The sequence below is a fragment of the Nothoprocta perdicaria genome, unplaced genomic scaffold (assembly GCF_003342845.1).
Source record: "Nothoprocta perdicaria isolate Ctin4 unplaced genomic scaffold, notPer1 scaffold_22, whole genome shotgun sequence".
Classification (NCBI taxonomy): domain Eukaryota; kingdom Metazoa; phylum Chordata; class Aves; order Tinamiformes; family Tinamidae; genus Nothoprocta; species Nothoprocta perdicaria.
Genome location: NW_020455415.1, coordinates 2,854,306 through 2,878,751, shown reverse-complemented (window position 1 = coordinate 2,878,751; position 24,446 = coordinate 2,854,306). Strand labels below are relative to the sequence as shown.

At 40.1% G+C, this 24,446-nt stretch overlaps 1 protein-coding gene across 5 annotated transcripts in view; it reads right to left on the bottom strand.

The window, feature by feature from the left end:
* Window positions 1–5,159: 5,159 nt before the first annotated feature.
* Window positions 5,160–24,446, bottom strand: part of TBC1D8B (TBC1 domain family member 8B) — a 29,806-nt gene continuing 10,519 nt past the window's right edge. For 4 of the 5 annotated variants that reach the window (XM_026038919.1, XM_026038916.1, XM_026038917.1 and 1 more), the window contains 17 exons: window positions 23,645–23,885; window positions 22,335–22,542; window positions 20,923–21,090; window positions 19,981–20,130; window positions 18,948–19,098; window positions 17,764–17,978; window positions 17,205–17,322; window positions 16,224–16,509; window positions 14,707–14,836; window positions 12,283–12,381; window positions 11,243–11,311; window positions 10,785–11,025; window positions 9,737–9,802; window positions 9,402–9,485; window positions 8,348–8,404; window positions 7,993–8,090; window positions 5,160–7,660 (listed from right to left, as the gene is read on the bottom strand). In XM_026038919.1, coding sequence (XP_025894704.1) covers window positions 7,250–7,660; window positions 7,993–8,090; window positions 8,348–8,404; window positions 9,402–9,485; window positions 9,737–9,802; window positions 10,785–11,025; window positions 11,243–11,311; window positions 12,283–12,381; window positions 14,707–14,836; window positions 16,224–16,509; window positions 17,205–17,322; window positions 17,764–17,978; window positions 18,948–19,098; window positions 19,981–20,130; window positions 20,923–21,090; window positions 22,335–22,542; window positions 23,645–23,885 — 2,792 coding nt within the window. In that variant the 3' untranslated portion in view covers window positions 5,160–7,249. Of the gene's footprint in view, window positions 7,661–7,992; window positions 8,091–8,347; window positions 8,405–9,401; window positions 9,486–9,736; window positions 9,803–10,784; window positions 11,026–11,242; window positions 11,312–12,282; window positions 12,382–14,706; window positions 14,837–16,223; window positions 16,510–17,204; window positions 17,323–17,763; window positions 17,979–18,947; window positions 19,099–19,980; window positions 20,131–20,922; window positions 21,091–22,334; window positions 22,543–23,644; window positions 23,886–24,446 lie in introns of those variants that run through there. The other variant, XM_026038920.1, reaches the window with a different exon arrangement.

The window sequence follows — 24,446 nt, the reverse complement described above, 5'->3', positions numbered from 1 at the left end:
TAGACTCGCAATGATGCAAGCGATGTTCTGCACCCATAGGGTCAGCAATAAATTGTATTTTTGTAAATTGTCAGAACTATATATGTTTATATTTATGGATTGAAAAAGAAAAAGAGAAAAAAAACGTTTATTACTCAGTGGGTGTATAGTGACGTGTCCTACTGTTTGTGTCTTTCCAAAGGAAAAGTGAACAGGTCCGGTTCGGAGGTGGGGTTGGTAGGCGAGTGCTGCCAGAGGGCACTGCTGGAGCCCAAACGCAGGAGCTCCTTTCTGCCATTGCTGTGAGTGGTCAGCTAGGAACAAAGTCATCTCGGAGAAATGGTCCAGCTGGCGGTCAGCGCAAGCTTTAGCCACAGGGTAGTTCTTAATCTAAGCGAAGCTTTGTACTTACCTTGTTCTTTCTTTCTGCATTCMTTCGCTTTTGGCCCTGCCCTGGCTGCCCGAGCAGCCCTGGGCCCGGTCTCACAGCCAAGGGCAGCGGGAAGGAGCCCAGGGAAGGGCGCTGGTCCTCCCGGTGATGCCTGCGGTGACACCTCTGCTTTCGGAGCGGGCTGAGGGCCGTGGCGGGAGCGGGAGCTGCGTTTGGGCCAGGCCAGGGGCTGGTGCTCAGGGCTGGGGCCCCGCGCCTGCCCCACCTGCAGCCAGCACTGCCTTTGCGGGAACAAATATGTATATAAATATATATGTAGGGGTTTATATGTATATATTTATATATGTATTTATTTATGGTGTTTTATAGAGAGTTCATATTTAGAGTGATATAGTGTGTGTATATATTATATAATATATACGATATATRCTCTCTATATATTGTCACACATGTATAATTGTGTGTATATATACATACACACATACATATGTATGTATGCATATACACACAGCTATATATGTTCATYGGGTATTGTTTTCTTAAGGCGCGATTACCTTTAGGGTCTTCACTCCCAAGACACTAAGGTGGTTCTGGCTGAGGAGGGGTGGCAGGGCCAGGGGGATTGTTTTATTTGGTTGTTTGGCACATAATGTTAGTGGGCAGGAAAGGACACGCACGTGCTCCCAGGGAAAGCAGATCCCTGGCTCCGTGTCTGTCTGCCCGGGCTGCGGGCTGGCTCCGGCGCGAGGGCACAACTCATCTCTCTGCACGGCTCTTGCCTCCTTGACCTTCACGAGGCCAGCGCAGCGACCATTTTGCAGCCCAGTTTTTGCTGTAAATGAGCCCGGCTCCTGCCGTGTGTCAATCTGATGCATTTCAGGGTGGGGAAGGGGCAGCTCTAGGCTGGTTTTCAAACGGGGCCGGGCAGGGAGGCAGCCAAGGCGGGCGGCTTRGCCAGGGTTGGGGTTTGGGGCTGGGGTTTGCAGCGTGGTGGGACGCAGGGCCTTGCAAGGAGCACAGCAGATCTGCAGGGTTGGCTCTAGGAATGTTTACATGTTAAGCTGGCCTTGCTAAAAAACGAGGGACTATTACCCATGCACTTTATCACGCGCCCCTTCCTGCCGCTGCATTCCCCGTCTCCTTGATCCTGACGCCTCCCGCCGGCAGCCCACGTGGCTCCGACTCCCGCTGGAGGGAAAAATCCCGCATCCCTTTTCCAGGGGCCTGCTCGGTCCGTCTGCAGGCTGRGGGGAGACTGAAGCAGGGCCGTGGGATTTTGGCCTTAAGCTCTCGCTCACCTCTTCCCCAACTAAAGCCAGCTCTTTATTCAGGTTGATTTGTATTTGTTTACCTCGGTGTTAGATCTGCCCTGTGTTTTTGGGACCTATTTGGAATTGGGGGTGCTGGGGGGGGGTTTGGTTCCCCCTGGGTGAACCAGGTGCTTTCCAGAGAACACAAGTTTGGCCCRTTGGTCACAAGGAGACGGGAGGACCGCGGCAGATGCCTCCCACGGCAGGGATTTGGCTCCAGTGTCAGTGTAGACCTCTTAGYCGTTAATGTTGAGAAGCTTTCTAGCACACAAACACCTGTATACATACATCTATGTGTGTTTTTACTATAGATATGTGTGTATTTCCACACATCTATACAGGCCACACAATTCCAGACCTCTGAAAACACAGGCAGCTTTAATAAAGTCTTGCACTTTTAGCGTATTTGTACATATAAGCTAAAGCCTGGTGGATATAATCAGGCTGGTTTGACAAACACAGTGAAAAGTTACTGTACATATTGTAACATAACTCACGTAAAAAGAAGAAAACAAAACAAATACTTTAGAATTGTCTATGAATCTTGGTTTATTTTATATGAAGTCAAATATAGATACGTTTATAAATGTTACTATTCTTAAAAGTTATTTTGTAATGGGAAAAAAGGAAGTGTCTTACGAAGAGGAACAGCTAAGATTTTTATTGTCTTGAATCTATGTTCCTGCACAGCTCCATTGGATGGCAGCCCGTGCATTTTGACAAGCTTTAAACAGATTGTACATAGTATTTTCCAATAAAATAAAATAAAATAAATAAAAATAAAAGCATATATATAAGACCTCTAACCTGCTCTGCAATGTTGTTGTTTTTTGCTAAGCCGCGTGAGTCAGTCTGGGGATCAGAACCTGCCCCTGCYTCTCTAGGAGGTACAAAAGCTCTTACAAACACATGGGGAGAGATGGGCACCCCATGAGGGCTCAAGATTGAGGCTGGGATTTCCATGCCCAGCACCACAAACAGCAGGGGAACTCACAAATTGGGTAGAACATCAGAGGTAGTGTAGATATGTCTGGACGCTACAGGGGTCACCTTGATTACAAAGATCAGCCTGACTTGGGCTATTTTTCCTGGGCTAGCAGCCACCTCAGTCCCTGAGTCAGGTTGTGTGCCCGATGCCAAAATTTGGTCTCTTATTTTAGTTTCCCCTCCATTCTGGGGAGGATTGGAGTCCCTGAATGTTTTTAAATGGCTTGAGCCTTGCTTTGGAAAGGACCGACTTGCTTTGGAAAGAACATGACCAATGCTTTTGAATACTCCATCAATGGCAATCACAGGCAAGAATTTTGTATAGTATAACCAGATGAGAAACTTTCAAGTTGAAGTAACGTATAGCAGACGCCTGTAAACAATCTGTATGTTCTTATACAGAGTGATGGGCGGGTGGCCTCTCCGGATTGAAGCAGAGTGCTTTGCTAAACCACACAGCAGAGATCACTGCAAGGCCCAGGAAACGCCTAGGACTGAACATGAGCGGTGCTCTCTCCAGGGTGGAGGAGACTTCTATTTCCATTGAGCTGTTCGTGCACTGAAGGATTCAAGACACCTCTGAGCGGGATGTCATGGACAATGGGAGTCAGCAGATGGCTCCTGATGGTGGCCAGAGCTGCCACCACCCAGTTCTTGGGGCCACCGACAGTCCCTTTCTGGTTTGCAAGCGACAGGGAACACCACCAGGGCTCTGCTGGCCATTCCCTTGGGATAACAATTGGGTTGAAAAAATGCATTTTATGTGCATAGCAACAATAACAATGGTCCGGCCACTAGAAGGGCCGGTGTAATATGCAGCAAGAGCTACTGTTTCTGGACAGAACAGCCCTGCCATAGCTGCCCACCCTCCCTGGGCACCGCTGCAGGAGGCAGTTCCACTTAAATGCTGCAGAAACAGCATCAGTAGTGTCAGCAATCTATAGTGTAGTCAGTTTTGTACTCATGAACATACATTTATTATACTGGCCCCCCCCCACACACATATACACGCAAAAAAAAAAGCAGATAACTTTATGAAAACACTGTCCCCTAGTCCTTGGTTTGCAGAGGAAATCTTGTCAGGAACAGGTTGCTCCCAACTTGCTCATTCCACCCAACGTGCCCTCCGGCACTTCAGGCCAACACGCTTGTTTTCTTGTTGCAGAAAGCAGCAATGCAGGCAGCCAAGTGGAATGATACAGCAATAGTCATTAACCACACTTCCTATTAGAGCATGAGCCCTCCCAAATTCCCCAAACACTTCTAAAATCTTAACGTTGCAATTTCATGGGAAAGTTCCTCCATAGGAAGGGGCTGAGTCAGCCTAGGCCAGACACCCTGCAACTGCCCAAAGTCTTTGCTGGCACTTCTGCTTAATTCCAAGCTATACGGAGAGCTGACCTCTTGCAACAGATGTTTGCTCACCCAGTGCCCTCATGCAATAGGATGTGATTCTGGGTTCATCTCTGCATCGCTGGGACGTTCAGAGAGCCATAAAACATGAAGCTCCCTGCCCTGACCCYGCAGAACTTGAAACGAGAGTCATGAAGTTGAAGTATCCTCCTTTGGGACTGGAGACAGGGAAAGAGCTTCTGTTGCTTTAGCCTCCACCTTCCCAAACGCGCCTACATGTACCTGTTGGCAAGGCTATGTGCACCATAGGAAGAGTAGAAAAGCCATACACTAGTCCTTAAGTTGTTCTCCAAAGCAAGAGTGTCCCTCAACTTCAGTACATCGTGACAAGCCAGGGTAGCAGCCCAGCAAACACCCACGTGTCACAGTGCTTGGCTCCAGCCAGGATTTCCTACCTCAAGGGCTCCCCAGGAGATCAGACCATGATCCATGGCACAAAGAGGCAAGAACCTGCCCTACAGGCAGTCACCCGAGCAGCTTTCCTCCAACCTCTGCCCTGCTAGATGGGACACTAATTTTGGTGCATCAACCTGCAGACATATTACAGGAAGGATTTAAATAGACAYAGAGATTTAAATAGACTTAGATAGATATTACATTTTGTGGAAGGGGCAAAGAGATATAAAGTTGAATAGAAAAATCCATGCAGCTAATAAACTTCAGTGTTCCCCTAAACAGCCAAGCTTTTCACCTTATATATACTTTGTAAAAATACATTTATGCTGGTACTTTTCTGTTTACAAATAGATATAACGATTCTGGAAAAAAACTATAAAATTGGTAAGGGCTCTCCCCTCTCTTGGGTTGATATTGATGAAAACTGATATTTTAAAAAGGTACTCAGTTTTACATAACCACACCAAGTAATAGCACAAGCTGAATATATTTTGCAGGTTCCAGCAATACAGCTTTTGTATTTTTATTTTAACCTGCATATAACTATTTTTTTCCAAGCATCTTTGTTCTCCATGAAAAAAAAAAGCCACCRAGTTCTATGAATTTCAGGTCTCTGTAATGCATTACTTGGCAAATACTAGATATCTTTGAGGTCACCTTGCAATTAACAACATCCTCAACGATCCTACAGAAGCTTTTGGTAGGAGTGGCTGCATCTATTTTCAAGGMATGACATTAGTTGCAGCATAATTGCTTAACCTAAGAATTACTCACTGAGCAAACCTTATCTGATTGAGTCCTGGACTAGAACATCAGTATTATCTGCTTTGTACTTTCAAACAACGTTATAACTCAAAGTACTCACTGTTTTTTTCATCATCTATCACAGTAGTGTCGTACTTTGCCTTAGAAACATACATATGAATGGATAATTTTGTATACTTTCTGCATAAATAGACAAGGCAGGCGTGTTGCATCAAGCACGACTATTTATGAAGGCTTCTGAAGAAAGCTGCCTCATTCCTCAAATATATGATATATTATTTGAAATTACTCTTTGTTCAATAAAACCTTGTCTTACATTAAATTCCTGAGTGCAGAGTGCAGGAGTATGGAAAATGATTCATACATTCACTGCTGTTAATCAAAACTCTTCTTTAGAAGCAGCACTGGAACTTTAATATCCATTTCAATGAYGGCTTTTCAACAACTGCCTGCAACACAAGTGGGCTTTTAATTATATTCCTCATGCATTTTAGTATTGCAAAACAGGCATCCAACATTCAGTATTCCCATCCCCATTCCCTTCTGTAAAAAAATACCTTATAAAAATAATGCTGTTTTGCGTAAAGATTGTCACATAGCCTTTAGAAAGACCCATTTTAACCCATTTTAAGGTCAGCAGAGATGCCCAGTTTACTCTCTTTTGTAATAAAAATACAAGGACTTTCTCTGAACACCCCCTCTCTAGCACAAGCCTCCTAAGGCTCAAGGTACTTGAGCATTAACAGCTTTTATCCGCATTAAAAGTGCTTGAGCTTGCCTTCATAAGTTGTTCACTAGATCATTTTACATATATTAAAAATCCCAATCCAGATGCCAGATTTTGTTGCTGCCATTAGTCCTAGCATATATAAAATATAACCACAGCAATGATCCAGAGCACTACAGAAGGCAGGGAACAATTACAAGACTGAGGGGCAGACTAAGAGGAGACAAAGGAGCAACTACAACCTGTCCACAAGCAGCTTCACAGTCAGTGTTCAGCTMAAGGGGAAACAGCAAAAAATGATTCTGTTCCTGTGCTATGCGAACACTAGAAAAAACACACAGCAAAACCATACATTTTATCAACACGTTCCTGAGGAGCCAACAACGTCCCCTCTTGCAAGATGTACAACAATCACTGTAGTGAGATGAGAAACATTTATCCACTGCTTTCCCCTGATTTCAACCTGGATTTTCAATCTACACCAGCCTTGAACATGAAATGACTGAACCTTTTTCGCTTGTGTTTTAAGAGGATGGGTAGGTAAATGGGAAATAGTAACTCACATCTAGCTAGAAAAGTAGGAAACTAAATGCAAGGGCATTAGCTAAGGGCCAGATTGCAAAAAAATAAGTATGTAAGCTGGGAGAATGCAGTCCACAAACTGCTGGTAAGGAAAGACTGTTGGGATCTGCAGCAGTCCAGGCCCTTCTGTAACATGGGAGCAAGAGAATCGAGTGCCCATCAACCTCCTTCCCTAACYAACGCAGCCTCCATTTCAGAGCCTTCATGTTTGGTCTTCACCCTGCTTTGAACTCCAGTCCACACACAGGTTTAGAAACAACTATTTCAACTAATCCAAAAATCAGTATCTTGGCTGCCATTATTCATTTCAAGTGAAAATGGGTGGTAGTTTTTACATTCATYGCAATAATAGAAATGAGCCTGGACAGCATCCAGTGCAAGAGCTGTCATTCAGAAAGGTTTGTCCTAGTGCCACTCATAGATCACAGCTATTATTTCCTAGCAATGTTGCATATTTTAATAACACGGTAAAAATAGTTTTTTCTTCAGTCCTTTTAGGACTGAAACGTATGAACAATGCAAGAAAGTGATTGTGCTTGAAACTATCTTTATTTACATAAAAGTGTACTGGTATCTGATACTTAAAGTTAACTCTTGAAATTCTATTCCCTATGTAAACTCCTCACTYAATTGACTAGATAGAAATCTTCATTTCTAAGTGCTTTATGTTGCTAATGCAGAGTGCAAAGGAGAAGAAAATTACACTCTGCTTCTTGCTTTTAATTGTAACATTCTAGCACTCTCTATTTTAGCTTTTATCTCATGTGGTTTCTCAAAAAATCTCACAAAGGCTGGCTCATTCAACAAGGATGCCAGAATCTGTTCAAAGGCAAAAGACCACTCGTGGTCTCCTCTTGAACTCTGAGCTCTACTGCCTTCAGCCTGCTCAGAGCTGCTTTCCTCCTGCCCTGGGCTTGGGACTTTAGCAGGCACCTCAKGAGCAGCAGCTGGACTAGTGAGCGGCGACGCTGGGCTCTGGAGTCTTCTGCCAACTTCTTCCATTTTCAGTAGGAGGCTGGTGACCACGGCTATAGCCCGATAGAGCAGCTCCTCCTCGGGGTCCCCGTGGAACAGATTGTACAGGGTTTTTGAGAACTGGATGAACTGTGACTGCAGAAAGAGAAACGAAACTATTCAGAAAACAGCAGCCCAGCTCAGCTGCTTCACAGCTTTCTACCCCAGAACGCTGCCCCTAGGTGTCTAATAGAACAGCATCTTTGATGAAGACAGAGACCTGGGCTAGCCTTGATAAACTGAGGTATGTCTGAAAATTCCTTTCTATGTCAACTTACATTAGTTCAAAAAATACAATCTAATGATTAAATTGAAGGTCTGAAAATTAAGGAGTACTACAAGTCTTTTGGAAAACTACAAACAGGACTTAAAAAATAAACAGCAAACAAAAACTGTTTTGTGAAAGATAAAGACATAGGCAGTTTTACCTGATTCATCCTTGGCAGATCCTTAATATTTTCTTCTTTTTTAAGAAGTTCATCTTGCCACTGCTTCAGATATGCCTGAATATCAACCTTCCCCTTCCCTAGTTGACCAAAAAAGCAAAAAAGCGCAAACATGAGCTAAGACCTCTCCCTGAGGGATGATAGGCAAACAAGCAAAAGAACTGGTGCCCTCAGTACCATTCATAAATACAGTTATAAAAGAGGGAATTACATTAGTATTATGCTTAAGATCACACAAGATAGCATGATATTAATTATTAAACTTCCTCAACACACASTTTCTCAGCTCCTCTCCCCCCAAAACACATGGTTACCAATTGTCTCCAGGATTCTTTACCTTTCTCTGGGCTGCTCTTCAAAGCATCACTTTCAAGACTATCCACAGTAGATGAGACTGCAGTTTGCGAGGAGAAAAACAATGTGTTATTTCTTTAAGAAGGAAAAAGCAAATGCTTCATTTATTTCTATCAGAAATTGCTTGGTTAAGGAGCAAGACCCTTATGGACCCCTGTACTCAACATAGATTAAGCCGAGAAGAAACTGCGTGGTCAGATCTGTACACTTCATATTGTACAACTGCACAATAGGAACAAACACCATGAGCCACAGTGAGGCTGGAGATCTCAACAGACATTGCAATCAAATAAATCATCAAGTGGATAATCCTGATAATGGTCTGATAATGCTCATGGCTGTATGTTGAACTGTAGGTGAAAACATTCCCATATTACAGACATGCTACTTTCAGATAATTTATAGAAAATATGAAAAARATTTCCCCTCCAAGCAAATACAAAGGCACAGCTTTCCAAAAAGAACACTTTATCAACTCTGTAAATATAATTATGAACCAGGATATTAAAATCCTTAAGGCAGGAAATATGTCTTTATACCTTGAATGCAGAAAGAAAACAGCTAGCACTTCAACAAAGAAAGCATGGCAACAGAAAAGTTGCCAGCTAGGATGAAAAATATTGGCCAAATGTATCATCTTATTTCCACATAAATGCTTGTGTTTTTTGTATTCTATCATCAGACATAAGCAATTCAGGGCAAGGACTGCAGTTSTTTGTATTGTGGTATTGAGATGACCTGCTACCACATACAGTTTGTATGTTTATAAATAAAAATTAAACCACATACTGTTAAAGAAGAATTGCTTTTAAAAAAAGAATGCCTATCCACAAAGAAATTCTACACTACTGTGTTTGCAAATATAACTACCTAGAGAAGATTGCCACATAGAATTCATGTCAACAGCGACATGATTTGCTGGAAGAGCTGATTTTGAAATAATTTTTGAAGGCTTTCAGAGAAGTTCTCCATCTTCAGCACACAATAATTAAGAGAAACCTTCTGACGTGTGCATAATCAAACATTTTAGAACTTACCACTGAGCTGGCTGAAGTGGATCAGTTCTTCTTTCGAAAGATCACCACCTTTAGAAGGGCTTAGAGACTCTACTTCAGTAAATGCTGCAATAAAATTAACAAATTGCTTTCATGGCTTAGTACAGACAAAAGCTTTGTACAGCCTTATTGTCCCTATGAACAAAGCATAAATGCTGTTTGAGCAAATTAAGTTCTCAAAGTGTACATTACTTTAGAAGGAACATACATCTGTATTACAGCTATGGGATAGTACTGTAACCAGGGACAATGACAACAGGAAGGTAAAGCTGAAAAACAGAAACAGCCCTCACCAAACACCAATGCTTCTCACTTACCTGGAGGGATGTGTAACTTAAAAAGCAGCTTGAGTTTCTCAGTGAAACTTCCATTATACATGATATCTGTTACAGGAGAGAGGCAAGACAGTCTGATCAGCTGGACCAAACTTTAAAACACCCTGTTAACCTAAACAATTGCAACTGGATATATGTCTTATCTTACTCTGCATACAATTAGAGATGAAGGATAAGGGTGGCAACACCCCTGCAGCTGAACCTGGGGTTTGTCTACACTGCTTTACAACATTGCACCACACTATCCTATTGTTAACTATGTCTGAACATCTAGAGAAACACAGAAGTGTGGCTTTTTAACAAACCATAACACATCTTCTGTCATGAACTAAAACCTTGGTTACAGAAGAAAGTACATCCAGAGCATAGAACAATGTCTATCACTCACTAAAATGAAGCCACAGCAGGCTATATATATCTATATCTATCTATATATAGATATCACTAACGTCTTCTCAGTTTTTTCTCTTATATTTTTGCTTCCTGCACAACAGCACTTTGAAAATAAGATAACCTTGGTTATCTTGCACGATCTGCATATGAGGTAGTTCACAGTGTGAGGAAGAATTTATCATCAACCACAAAAGTTTGGGCAATAGGGTTGTACTATTTCCTAACTTTCTGCTATTTTGATGGTAAAATCATTTTAAAATATAATCTCAGGGGGATTTACAGGATTTACATTTCAAAAAAAAAAACTGATTTACGAAGCCTGATGTTAGCCATTTCATGTCATAGACAGACAAGCAAACCAACAAGAGTACAGTTCTCCCATTAAAAGCTCTTATCATCCACCTAAAAATGTAACRTCTATGCTTAAACTTAACATATTCYGAGCATCTGAGGTGCATTTAATCTTTGCATTTAATACTATACAATAAAGACAAAACTGTTTCAACCCTAGTTTAAGAGACTAGCCTCCTTAAGTTCCTCAGATACAGCATGGAAGAAGATACACAGAAGCATTTCCAGGACTCCACCCAGGACAGAGCTCCCTTGTCAAGGTGCTAAATAAGCACTGTTTTCATACCAAGAACACAGGCAAATTGTTTGAAATTTATAAGGCCGTCAGAGTTCTCATCCGTAAGCCTGAATATCCACAGTGCAAGCGAGTCTCTGTTGGCACAATGCGACCATGGACTCAAGAGGTGACAGAGAACCCTGAATTGCTGGCAGTCAATCCGATACTGGTCCAGATATGGCAGACTGGCATCATGGTGTTGCAAGACAGGACTGTTCACATTCCAGTAACAGGAAAGAAAGTGCTCCCTCTGCAAAGGAAAGGCAAAATGTTAGATGCTATGAAAGGGCAATTATCTCCTGGGGTGAAAGCTGTGGGATGTTAATTATGCCACTTGATTCCAAGTTGCCATGCAAAACATACCTGTTGAATTTAGCTTTCGCCTGGAATTGTTAGAATTGTTATACACTAATACTACAGTCTGACATTAGAGGGGTATTTGATAAATCAGGAAAAGAGCACGTTACCTTGAATAATTCATAAAGCTCTTCAAGGTCACTGGGACTGAATTTTACATCCTGGGACACAACACGCAGCTGAAGCAAAATGAAGAGAAAATTAACTAAATGATGACATCTTTGGAATAATCCTGTAGAATAAAGTTCTGGACGACACTAAAAATGAAGTTTTGGCATGTTACAACTAGAAGAAAGAAGAGAATCTCTATTTTTAAAAGCAATCAGAAGACGGCTGGAAAAAAATAATTTCTTCACGGAAAAGGAGGCTTAATRCAATTTACATTATTTGCATACATTGAGCCTACACTGACATGAAAGAGACAAAATCAAATTACAACGCAACATACAGCTTCTTTAATAAAACACTAACACACATTCAGCCCTTACCAGTGAAACTGAATTCCAATTTCTTTAACGAAGAAAAAAACCTTCAACTTTGAAGATCAAATTTAGCTACAAGACCAGGATCCATCTTCACAATAAGTACGTTTTATAAAACAAAATAGAAGAAAACAGGCAAACAAAGGAAGATCCTTGCTCCTTCTTTTAGGAGTCTGAACTTTAAGGATGATGGCAGCTACAGAGTCACCACACCACATATATATTAGAGGACAGCAACATACAGCACAGACAGAAGAAACAAGCTTTGTTAAACTGTTGTAAAATTGTTTCTTCAGTGGCATTTATGATCACTCTTTAGAGCACTATGGACCTTTCAGAGGGCTTTATGTCTCTAAGAGAAATGCATTAATAATTTAACAATAGCTAACAGAAATATAGGTCAGTCTTTTCCAATTAATGCAGAGTGCCAAGAGAGATACTGGCCTTTAGAAGCTCCTGTGATGTTACTTGTAACAAGAGCAGAAGGTCATGCTGTGATTTACAGATTGAAAGCATCACAGGCCTCACTTAAGACACCCTGCAGATGAGAACGATTGAAACCTATAAAATGATTTAATTGGCCTTAGAAAATGCAGCTCATCTCTGAATTTTCTCAAAAAGGAGGAATTTTATCAGAGGAAAGGCTTGAGCTCTCTCAAGACACTCACCACATTATGCTTGGTTGTAGCTTCTAATGTCTGGATCACATAAAGCCTGTTCCTGCTGCGCATGCTCTCAACATCCTCGTATCGAATATCGCCGTACCTCTACRGAAAAGGAAGCACACATTTGTGAAATCCACTGCCACTACGCACATCTAAGCAGACAGGTCTATCTTGCTTCCATTGACTACACAGGGCAACTCTTAAAAGGGCAAATGTTTCAAAGGATGATGGAGAGAGAAGAGAAATTCTGAAGCAGTTCAGTGTGGTCAAGAAAGCAAAGAAAGGGACCTTACACCGTGTTGCCTCTCTACCCAACTGCAATTGGTTTTCTGCAGTGGCTTGGAAAAGCAAATCAGCTTCATGACTATCCCAGGGGGAGTTATGTTGGATATCAGAATGCTACACTCCAAGCGAATTACAGTGAATATTATGGTATTTTCAGACTGAAGGTAGATAAACACTACCACAGGCTAAAGTTGTTGCAAGTTCTCTTTTCTAGAAAGTTTTAAGAAAGAGTTAGCATATTTTTCAATGATGATGTAGTTTTACTCTTGGCAGAGAATTCAACTACATGACTCCTGGAATTCTTTTCTAGAATTTCTATGTTTCTGTTAAGACCACCAGCAGTATATTTCATTCCTGGAGGGAAAAAAAAATAAAACAAAAAAGGAAGCAGGGCAGAAACTGCAGAAACTGCACCTCTGAGTCATAGCTCTTTCACTGGTCTGGGCATTGATATTGTGCAATGGTCTCAGCAAGAATATAAAACAAGAAGTATAATCTAATCGTAAATTAGTAAATTAAAAGCTACATGTTTTTCCATTCAGTAGTTAAACATGGTCTTCATACTAGATTAGGTTRTAAAAGATTGAATCTTACAGCCATAAGTAGGACATAATTTGAAATTTGACTCCATATCTTTTCACTTTATCTCATTTATCTTCCTAACAGCCATGTKAAGCAACAGGATCACACGGAATATCTCTGTCCACTCATTCACAATTAGCAACTAGACCTATCTGTGAGATGACAATTCCTTTGCAGCAATACTCACATTTTGAAATTTATTTTCATTCCACAGTGATAGGGAGGAAAAAAAAAAAAAAACTATTGCTAAAACAAAATTACGTTGAAATGTTGAAATGAACTGTCTGGTCAAAATGGGAAATGACAAATTGACTCTTACTTTGTATCAAGACTTCCCCAACAAGAGGTTGTGACACTTAAGAGATGTACAGAAATTCATTTCAACTGAGGAAATAAAATTTGCAGSCAGAAGAGGGGCCACAAGTTAGAAATGGGGATATAGGACTAAGAACAGGACTTGCCAGCTTGGGAGTGAGAAATATCAGGTTCAAGGACACAATGTTTAAAAAACAAATCAAATTACAGGCTACTTACTTGGGCCAACAACCTAGCTATAAAGGCAGAACCAAGAGGGCTGAGGTTTTTTTTTTTTGCATTCTCTGGTCTTTTAGTAATGATTCTTCTCTGGTCTTTTAGTAATGATTCCATGTTCGTTAAAGACTCAGCTTTCACTTCAAAAAGCAACACAACTCTGCATTCTTGATCACCTCTATTCTTTAACCTGAACCATCCTCTGTCATTATCAGGCAGTTTCACCGTGACAAGAAAGGCCCATAAGAACGTGACATTTGTCTTACAGGATCTTAAAGTGTTTTACAAATATAACTGATTGGCAGAATACTCTTGTGAAACAAGACTGCAGAAGCACAGATGTTTTATATGATCATCCCAACACTGCAGAGAAGGTTTTGCCCTTCCTAATAAAGTTATTTCTTCCCCAATGTAGAGCTGCAAAAGATARATGCTACAGAAACTAAATTTATAATTTGGAAGGAAGTGGTAAAATATTTAACTGGCTTTTTTTTCCCCACTTAGTACATCTCAAAATGTCCATTTCCTCTGAACAATAAACTTCTCTAGAACATCCAGTTTCCTGCTTTGGCTGCTATGTCAAACATTACCACTCTCTGCAGCAGGCAGCAAGCAGTCMCAAATTAGTAACAGCCAAGGCTGCCTCTCCTGTACCTTCAGTTTGTCATTTAGGTGGCAGTGTACAGAGACTGAAACAGTGRATGAGGGATACCAGCACAGGAGCTATGAAGAATCCAAGAAACTCCCCTCTGAAGCAGCCTATCAAGTACATTTCAGGCAATTAAAAAAAAAAATCTATCAGAACAAAAACAAATCTACCCCATAGCCTAACCTGCAAGGTTTTCAGGGTTTTCAGTTTCAGTAATCAGCAAATTACAGCGCCCAATCTATGCTAGCTTAGGGGAGCCTTCTACTCCTCTAGTTCTCTTCTCGTCCTCTATTGCAATGCAGCTGCAGGATTTTAAGGTAGCCCATGAACTGCAAACATTGTGTGTGATGGGAAAACATACCCACAATAAGAACACGTACTTCGTTTGACTCTCGGATCAAATCAGTAATGTCCACTTTTGGGTGGTCACTCTTTGCACTGCTGAGGTTGGAGCCCTGCTGCACAGTGGGAGGCAAAGGACTGTCTTTGTTGGTGACACTGTCAAAAAACCTGCATGAAGCAAGCACAGCAAGAATTAGCAAGTCCTGGTTTAACAAAACTTTTCACATCAGCAGTGAAAAGTTGGCTATGGGAAAAAGCCAGCATGAAGCTTAGCYTGAGTAGCGCACGTCTGCTGCAACAGAACCACAAATGGGCAAACCTGGAACTGGCTACCCAGAGAATGCTGTGGAGCCTAAAACCCTGGCAGTTTTCAAGACCCAGCTAGACAGCAACATGGCTGATGTGATCTAGTGCTGGTAATGGTTCTTTTTTTAAGTATGAACCTGGACTAGGGACTTTTGGAGGTCCCTTGCAATCTTAGTTTTCTCAGGTGCAGCAGCCAAGACAGGCCTCATAGCACCTACTCATCACACATGCACCAAAAACCCAGAGAGTCCCATTATGGAGGTCATCCAATGCCTTTGCCAACACTAAGGAACAGAAAGAGAGCAATACTAAGCAGTGCTGAGTTCTACTGAGAAATAGCTTCCTTAGTCTTGAGGAGAAGCAAACTGCTGTTAATTAGCTCTTAAAAAATATGCTAGAATGCTGCTAGAGGGGTTAACTGTGCAACAGGAGTGCTACAAGTAGAAAAATGCTGCAAGTAACAGTTCAGAAGGAATTTACAAGGTTCTAAGAGTTTGGACCAAGAGAAAACTAAATTCCACTCTCCTTTCATACTATAAATTTTATGGCATTTAAACTGGCTGAAAGTGCATTTACTACTGGTGCGTTTTTAAATGGTAAAAATTTTAAATTAGCACAATTAGATTTTACAATAACCAAGTGGGTGCATGGTCTCTTAAAATAAAAAATACATTTTACTCTATAATTCAAGAGCTCTTGTTGAAACATGCAATATTTTAAAGCCTGGCTAAAAGGAAATTCTTACTATTAGTGTACAATACTTAGAACTTGTGACTCATATGGCACAGTCTCAGCATCGTGTTTGCTATTCTAATATTCAATGACGCACAATCACAGCAGCAGCAGAAACAACTGAGGAAGGCAGCGAAGCCAATATTATGCTCATTTTACTTATCATGCATGCTCATGATTGTCCCCAACAGTTTTTGCCCCATATTTATTATCAGTAACACAGGAAGTAGTAGTCCAAGCTACAAAAACAGAATTGTGGAAGTTGTTAGTAAGCTGATGTCGAGAGTGCTCAAAAAAAAATCTATCATCCTCTAGATGACCTGGTCATTAAGGAAAGCCCCTTCAATAAGTAATATTAAAAAAAAAAAAAAAAAAAAAAACCACAGAATTTCAGCCTGAAATGAAAACCCAGTTCCTTAGAAGCCTCTGGAAGTCTTGGCCAGATGTCTTCTCAGCTGCCCCCACAATGACACATCTATAGCTATATTGCCTATAGAAATAATAGTGACATTGATACCTGTTGAGCACAGTCACTGCTTCTGCATCATCCTTACAAGTCAGCAACTTTTCAATGTTGTAGTCCAGCACTGTGAGGCCAAGTTGCAAGATTGCCTTTATTCCATCATAGAAGAAACAGTCCACCACATTGACTGCACTTTCAATAGGCAGCACACTGATAAAAAGGGTAAGGAACCAGGAGAGAGAGACCGAGGAGAAAAATGTCATGTCCGTCATGTGATCTGTCAACTGAGGCAGATGAACCCTGATGAGCTCCTCAAACACTGCCTGATCTACCAAGGCACCTGCAGGGAGAGGACAACAAAACCACCACCCAGACCTTAATACAGAGAAGCACACATTTCTAAGAATGCTGGCCAGAAAAAGAAACCTTGTCCTACTGCAATTTGGTTATAAAAACACAGGTCTCACTACATGGCATCATCAGCTGCATCCCCTGTGCTGGCACTCGTGCACTCGATGCACAGTGCAGAGCCTCACTGCATGCTGTGAAATATGTTAGGACTTCTGTGGGTGCATGGCTACTGATGATGACTCTCCTGAAAGATGACAAACCCTCTCTGCAGTGAGAGAGACATTTCATGTGCAATTTTCTCCTAGCATACACATCTGCAAACACCAAGTACTGGATCAAAGATTAAGCACGAATCATAGAACAGCTACTTTTCCTTTAAGTGGTCTGTGTTTCAAATTAGTAGTTTGAATTTCAGATAAAATCTCAAGAGTGTAACAGTCTAAAGTCTTGCATTTCCTCTGCAGTCACTCATACAGCAATGACAATATGTGAAAGCCACATCCATTCATGGTTAAGAAGGGCCTAGGGATGTTCTCTTATTCCCATTTTCTGCTTTACAATACTGAATTATTATCCAAAGTTTCTCTCCAATGTTCAGGCTTCAGGCCATTCCTTAACACTCACTCTCAATCAATGATCATTTCTATTCAATTCTAGGTAGATAAAAAGACAGAGGGATATTACCAATAATTCGGCGATTGAAATAATCAGGTAGCATTCTTTCGCAGACAGCAACCAACAGCCAGAAGGCTTCCTCCTCCTTAGCATACAGCAGAAGTACTGATGTCAAAATATTCATTGCCTGCGGTGGTTAAACAGGAAAGGACACATTTACAAGAGAACATAGTAAAAAAGACAACTCAAGTGTGCCAGATGTTAGAATTCATATTTCTAAAAGACATATCTTTAGACTGATAGGATGAAGTATAGTTGTATCCACTATGAGATCCTTATCTCAGTATCATCAAATGCAGAGAATATTATTTAAGCTACATAATATTTTAAGTGTTAGAAGTCTAGCAGAAACACAGTGACATAAATTCAGTAGACATGGCAACATTTAATAGCAGATTCAAGTACAAAGTGAGAGTTGATGTTATTCAGTGGGATGAAATGAGTGTTAAGTGAGTTACAGAGCAAGAAAGCTTAAATGTTTGGGTATTGATTTTATAAGGTGCCAATGTACTGCTACAATGAACTAATGTTTAGACAACCGCTACTAAGCATCTCAAGACTTATGTACCTGACAATATCCAATTTGGGGATTCCTGTATGCATAAGCTGTAAGGACTCTCCTTAGTGCAGAAATTCCGGTGTCGCTTTGAAAAGCAGGATGCTCCGGTAAGGAACGACACAAATCTCGTTCAATCTCATCTGTAGCTAAAGTGCATGTCCCTAGGGACTTTTCCACCAACTCAGTGTAATAACCGGGGTTGGATGCCATATCATTTACAGCACCTGCCAATACATTTTATTGCACATCATCAGAAGTCAATGCTAAAGTATCCACATGATTCTCTACAATTAAAAAAAAGCACATTAGTGATCACAACAAACAGCAAAGCAATATAAAATAAGGCTTGGAAGAAATCTAAATCAGTTTCCATTGTAAGCTTAATTTTTTTTTAAACTTTACTTTTTCTCTGTTCCATTTTTAAGAAGCTTTGTTTTTAACTACAATTTTGCTTAAATTTTCTCACAAATGCAATAGCTTACTTTCTGTATGCTGGTAAAACATTAAACAAAACTTGGCAAAAGACTGAAATTATCTGTACATATTGTCCATAATTTCTTTGCCAAACATCATCTAAAACTTAGGGATATCATGGACTATCCATGGAAGATCCATGGACTTTCATTTCTGCTTGGTGAATACTCTGATACAGGCATATTCTAAAGAAGAAAGCCAGAAAAACACTCAGTGCTTGGTAAAGAGATCCCATATATATGGTAAGTCCACAATTTCTGTAAGGCTCATTCTTTGTACCAAGCAATACAGCAAAGAGACTCCAATGCTGAGGCTAAATTCTCTGCCAGAAAAACTTCATTTGTCTGGGAACGCTATAATCTCAGAAAGCTTAAATCAAAGCATCTAAAAACAGTCCCACAAATACTTTTTTCTTTTAAGCAATTAGAGAAGCTTTGCTGAAACTGATTGCCCCTTTGAATTTTAAGAACAGAACACATAGTCTTATCAGCATTTTTCATCTGACTATGCAGTAAAAACATAAATTCAGGTTTACTTTGAATCAGTGTAGAACAGTATAATTTCAGCCATTATTTTGAAGTGTTCTTGGTTAGAAATATCCAGATGATTTACTGCAGGAAAAAAGCATTCTGGGGGGACAGAATCCGTTCAGTCAGTATCTAGGACATTCATATGGCAAGAACGTGCAAAACAAATGAATTCTGCTTGTTACACAATACCTGAGAAGAGCAGCCAGAGCTCTCCTCTTAAGGACTCTGGGATCCCTCTCACAACCAGGTCTCGAGTCTTCTTTGTCCGAAACATACTGACACCATGTCCCCGCTCAACAAAGAGGATGTTCCAGGACTGTTCTTTCATTTTTTCTTTTAACTGTGAATAGGCAAAACAAAAGACCAGTAATTATGCTGGAAACAATTCTTCATGTTTCAGAGGACAGAAATAGATTTGCTCCCTATAACATTCATATAGACTGGAAAGAGCAGCTMTAGTAGCAATATCAGTATCTGAAAATAAAATTGGTGCAAATCAGAGCAAAATCTAATCTACATATAGAATAAGGGTTTTTTTTAATAAAAAAAACAGCACTGAAAAATCCATATCCCTGTCATTCCTGCACAAAGAAAGCGGGTTTATTTTCTAACATTTCTCAGAATTATCAGAATTATCAGAATAAATTATCAGAATAAATTATCAGAAATTCTGTATCTGATTATAACAATTTTGCTTAAGACTAATTTTAAAATAAAACCTTTCTGCCCTCTGGTACACATCATGGAGAACCAAAATTAATACACCATGCTGCAAAGAGAATAAATACATATATATATCTCCAGAGCATCACTTTGGTAAACAGAAATGAAGCAGCAGCAACAACAACAAAAAATGAAGTCTACTTCCTGATAACATTCTCCTTGCTCCCAAAGAGTTTGTAGTGACTTTGTATTGTGATAATTCAGACTGATACAAAACACGTTCATTATCACAAAACAAACAGCTGCTTCCCCCGAGGGAGTGGATGAGCTGGTGGAATTTGCTCCTTAAAGATAAGGCATATCATTATTAAACAAGATGAGCAGAAAATCGAGTGAAGCCAAGAAGCAGCACCCTGTGGACTCAAAATACAGAGTCTGCRGATGAAAGAATATTGGCAAACCTCCAGAAGAAATCAGCAGCCTTGCTGGAATACTTTTTGAATATACTTAAGTCCTTTCCAAGTAGATTCCAAAAGCTGTCAGTCAATTTATTCCTTACCATTTTAGAGTCTAGATTTTCAGCATCCTGAGGATGGTAGACAGTCATCAGGGCTTCTGTACTGACAGTTTTGCTGTTATCCCTCTGACCCGTCTTCGATCGTCCCTCATCAAAATCCACTGGATTGTCAGAGTCAGAACTAGCTGCAGTCTTAAAAAAATAAAGGACAAAAAAATAATAATGGTAGTCACAAATGTCAAGAACTACATATAAATGTTTGATGGCAATTCAAACCCAGTGATACAGACCTGGACTGCTTTGCAAAAATGATAGCTTTGCGAAACATCATAGAAAATACAGTAAAATAATCTGAAACATGATGCCTTCGCAGTGTTACCGGTCACACTGTTCTTTTTTGTATGAGAATAGTCTTTCATTTTTCCACACCTTAAAAACAGAGCTACACACTCAGCAGGGTTTGTCAAAATAATACAGATATAACCCAAGCAAGGGCAGTCTAAAGCTGAATGCCCTTGAGCAGCAGAGCTTATCACTCAGGTCTCCCAGTACCGGGCTGTACCCTTATCAGCTGAGCATTTCTGCTGCTAACAAGCTGTCTTGCTCATATTACTTACTTGTGTCATTTGACCCTTAAAAATCAAAGTTTCAAGGTAGAGATTTTGATGATACACTATTGGTTTCTACTTAAAGCATCCGTATGCTTCTCCACTCTTAACAATGGTCATTTTAGAGGCTACACCAAATGATTCTATGTAGGGGTCTTTGGCTTATCAGACCCTCAGTTTTGTACATCTGAGGCACTTCAGGTATTAGGGTAGCCCATCTTTGGATTAACTGCAAATATCTGCTTGATTCTGACACACAGCCTTCAAATACATCAATATCAAATCTAGAGGGGAAGCAGACATTGTTGCTCATCCTTCACCTAGATAAACTTCCTGAAAATAGGTAGTAAGAAATCGAAATTAGCTAAGCAGTTACCTCTGTATTTACGATGCGCTGTGGACTTGAAGTTGCACCACATTTGATCCTGAGCTTTGCCACAAGCTGTTCAAAATCTCTAACCTCAGTAAAACGAAAAGCTGTTTTTCCTTTGGTACTAATGCTGACTCCCCTGTTGGCTGGATCTGTCTTATCCACTCCTACAACCTAGGGAAGCAAGGATAAGAAGTGGAGCAATGCATCTCAGCAAAGCTACCTGCTTGCTTCCAAAAGAGAAAAAGCGGTTAAAAATACACGTGCACATGAAACAGTGCTACAAAGTGTAACACCTGCAGAATTAACACAGGTGACTTTATAACTTTTAATCACATAATCTGCAGCTATTCTAGCAGAAAGTAATAAATATTACAGGATAGATTTTCAGCAGATTTAGAGTGCCAACTATCTTTGAAAAGGTGTTGCTAGCTTTTAAGTGCAGAGCTTGCTTGAAAATCCTGCCCCCTCCTACATGCTGAAGCTTTCTTACTTTTTTTCTTATCATATAAGAACAGACAACACATGGCTCCTGCAGGTAACCAAGTGAAACAAGTTTTGCAGGAATTAATTTCCACTGAGAATACTCTTTCAAAGACAGCTGTCAACACATGACAGCTGGAACTGATTTTAATTGTCATGATGGAACAGTTACAGATTACAGTAGTTAATATACTTTATTAATGTAAGTACTTTGGGGAAAATAAACKCATAAGAAAGTCATGAATACATAGACCGACTGCCTTTGCTGTTGCTTTTACATTGCTATAGGCAAGGAGTAAAAGATTACTGAAGTGAAATAAGTCTGCGGTACTGTAGAAYGAATAGCAATGGCCTGACAATCCCCAAGGGAGAATTTAGAATCAATTCATTTAACAAAATCTCTCTTGTTGCTTATCACAGTTTATGGAAAAAACTGTTGCTTCCAAGTCTACAAATAGACAACTAGAACTGCACTGTCTGGGTAGGGAACACTAACTGTATTGCTGAGATTAACTGAGTTACACCAGAAATTAATCTGAATGGATAACAGTAATTCCAAAAATGCTGTTTAAAGAAATAACTCATTTAAGATAAGAAAAAGTTAYGCTGATTTTGGGTCAGAGCTACCTGCTATAACTAGACTGACATAGAATATTAAATCATACCAAGTGAGAATTCACCCCACTGTGTCAAGTAACGTTTATATCTACATCAAGTAGCAGGCACAGACAGTACGTACAGAAAAYATGAAAGCAATTCTATAAGCCACAGGATTCCTACATGCAATATGCAGCAAGGGGGAAGTGTACAGCATCAAGCAAAAGAAATAGTTTCTAATGAAATCTGTACTGAGAAAAATAAATTACTACCCTGGCATTAAACGACACAAGCACAAAACTCTGAGTATAACTAGCTCTGTTTGTAGTTTGCATTACCTCTCTTAATGGAATGATTACACTGCACGAGCTGCCATCCTGGCTGGCAAAACAGATGTAGTTTTCTGAGATGCACATTTTCCCATGGGTATTGAAATGACTGAAAGGAACCCATAAGAAGCACTCATGAACTTCCTTCAAAGTCTCTTCTTTGGGTAGCCTGAAGAACGCACTAAACTGCTCACTGTGGGCACGRTTTTCTAGACCCCTAGATTTAAAAAAGAAAAAAAAAARKKRWWRRRRRRARRRRAAAAAAAACAAAAGAAATTTAAAATCTCTTTATGTACAAGAAAGTCAAAATGCCTTGGGAAAAGTTTAATTTAAACATGTGCTACATCAACTGTACTGTAATTCTGATCAGCGTGTATAAATACCTCAAGGGAGGCAGKGAGGAGGAGGGGGGCGGCCTCTTTTCAGTGGTGGGCAGGGATAGGACTAGAGGAAATGGCTTCAAACTGAAGCATCGGAAGTTCCACAGGAACTTAAGGAAGCATTTCTTCACTGTGAGGGTGACAAAGCACTGGAACAGGCTGCCCAGAGAGGTTGTGGAGTCTCCTTCTTTGGAGATCTTTAAAACCCGCTTGGAYGCAGCCCTGTGCCACGTGCTCTAGGTGACCCTGCGTGAGCAGGGGGGTTGGACTCGATGACCTCTGAGGTCCCTTCCAACCTTCGGCATTCTATGATTCTATGATTTGTGGGGTTGATGTTGACAGGTGCCACAAATTCAACCTTTTGTTCTAACAGGCAAGAGAGTGCACAACCAGATCTATAAACATCCACATGACAAAACAGTTAAATGCAGTTAAATGAACGTAACAAAACAGTTAAACTACACACTGACTGAGAAGGGAGGACTTTAACCAACAGGCTTTTTACAAGCACATCTTTTACACTGCCCTAAACATTTTCACAGCTAAAGAAAGCCAAGCACCACTCTGCAACTCAGTGATTTTATCACTCAATTACTTATACTGAATATCAGGTCTCTCTTTGGAGAGCCTGCAGGTCTATTCTTCATTTTTTACATCTACCTGATGCTAAAACACCTTTTAAAAATGCAAACTACTATATTCCCTAAGCTGAAATCCAGTGCTGATGGTGTGATCAATTCCTGCCTTCCTATAGACTTTTTATGCTGCAAAGTAACAATAAACTATAATGCCTCATATTGCATTGAGCTCAAATTATAAGTTATGCTTAAGAGAACAGCAGCTTTGTAGGCATTTGTGTATGTCCTTGGGACAAGGACTTCCTTCTCTTGCCAAAAAAGTACTGAGTAAAGGCCAGATAGACAACAAATAACACGTTACCTCTTGGTGATCTGCAGKGGGTCATGAAGGACTAGGTCATTTTCAAATGTCTCTTTGTCAAAGAGCCTCCTAACAGCATAGTTTGCAAGCTGTTCCATGAGAAGAAATGTTTCATTAATGTGCAAAAACATGGAGAAGTAGTGATCTTCCCCACGGGAACACACATGAATGCTCTCTGTTAGAATCACATTGGAAGTCTTCTCAAGCTTTGATATTTCATCCCATGAGATAATGAGTTTTACTGAAAATATGAATATAAGCAGATGTGAGTAACTTCTCTTTAGCTGCTTACTCTCATATTAGGCAAAGAAAWGCCGTAGACAATAGAAACTAAATAAAAATTAATTAAACAGTACAGTTAAATCATAACCATTTTGGAAAGGGCTACAATCCATAATCCCCAAAGCAAAGTCTCTTCACAATTCCTATGAAATAATTTTACTAGATAGAATTTTATAGAAAAAATACATCAAAGACACACAATGTTCAAATATAAAATGTTACATCCTCTATTCTTTGATCTAATATGAAACTGCAAATTACAAATAGTATTATGTAAGCTATAACAGTTTACCAACAGATGTTCTTAAATTGATCATTTATGGTATATTTARAGAACTGTATATTTAGATCTGTGCCTCTTTGCCATTACAAATGAAAAGCAGTTGCATGTATCTGCTCAGAAAGTATCCTACACTTTCTTAGTGTTTTCTAGTTTTTCATTATATACAGCTATTGCTCACACATATTTGTTTGGGTAGCTCAAACTAAGGTCACACAGAAAAAGAAGATGAAAGTATCA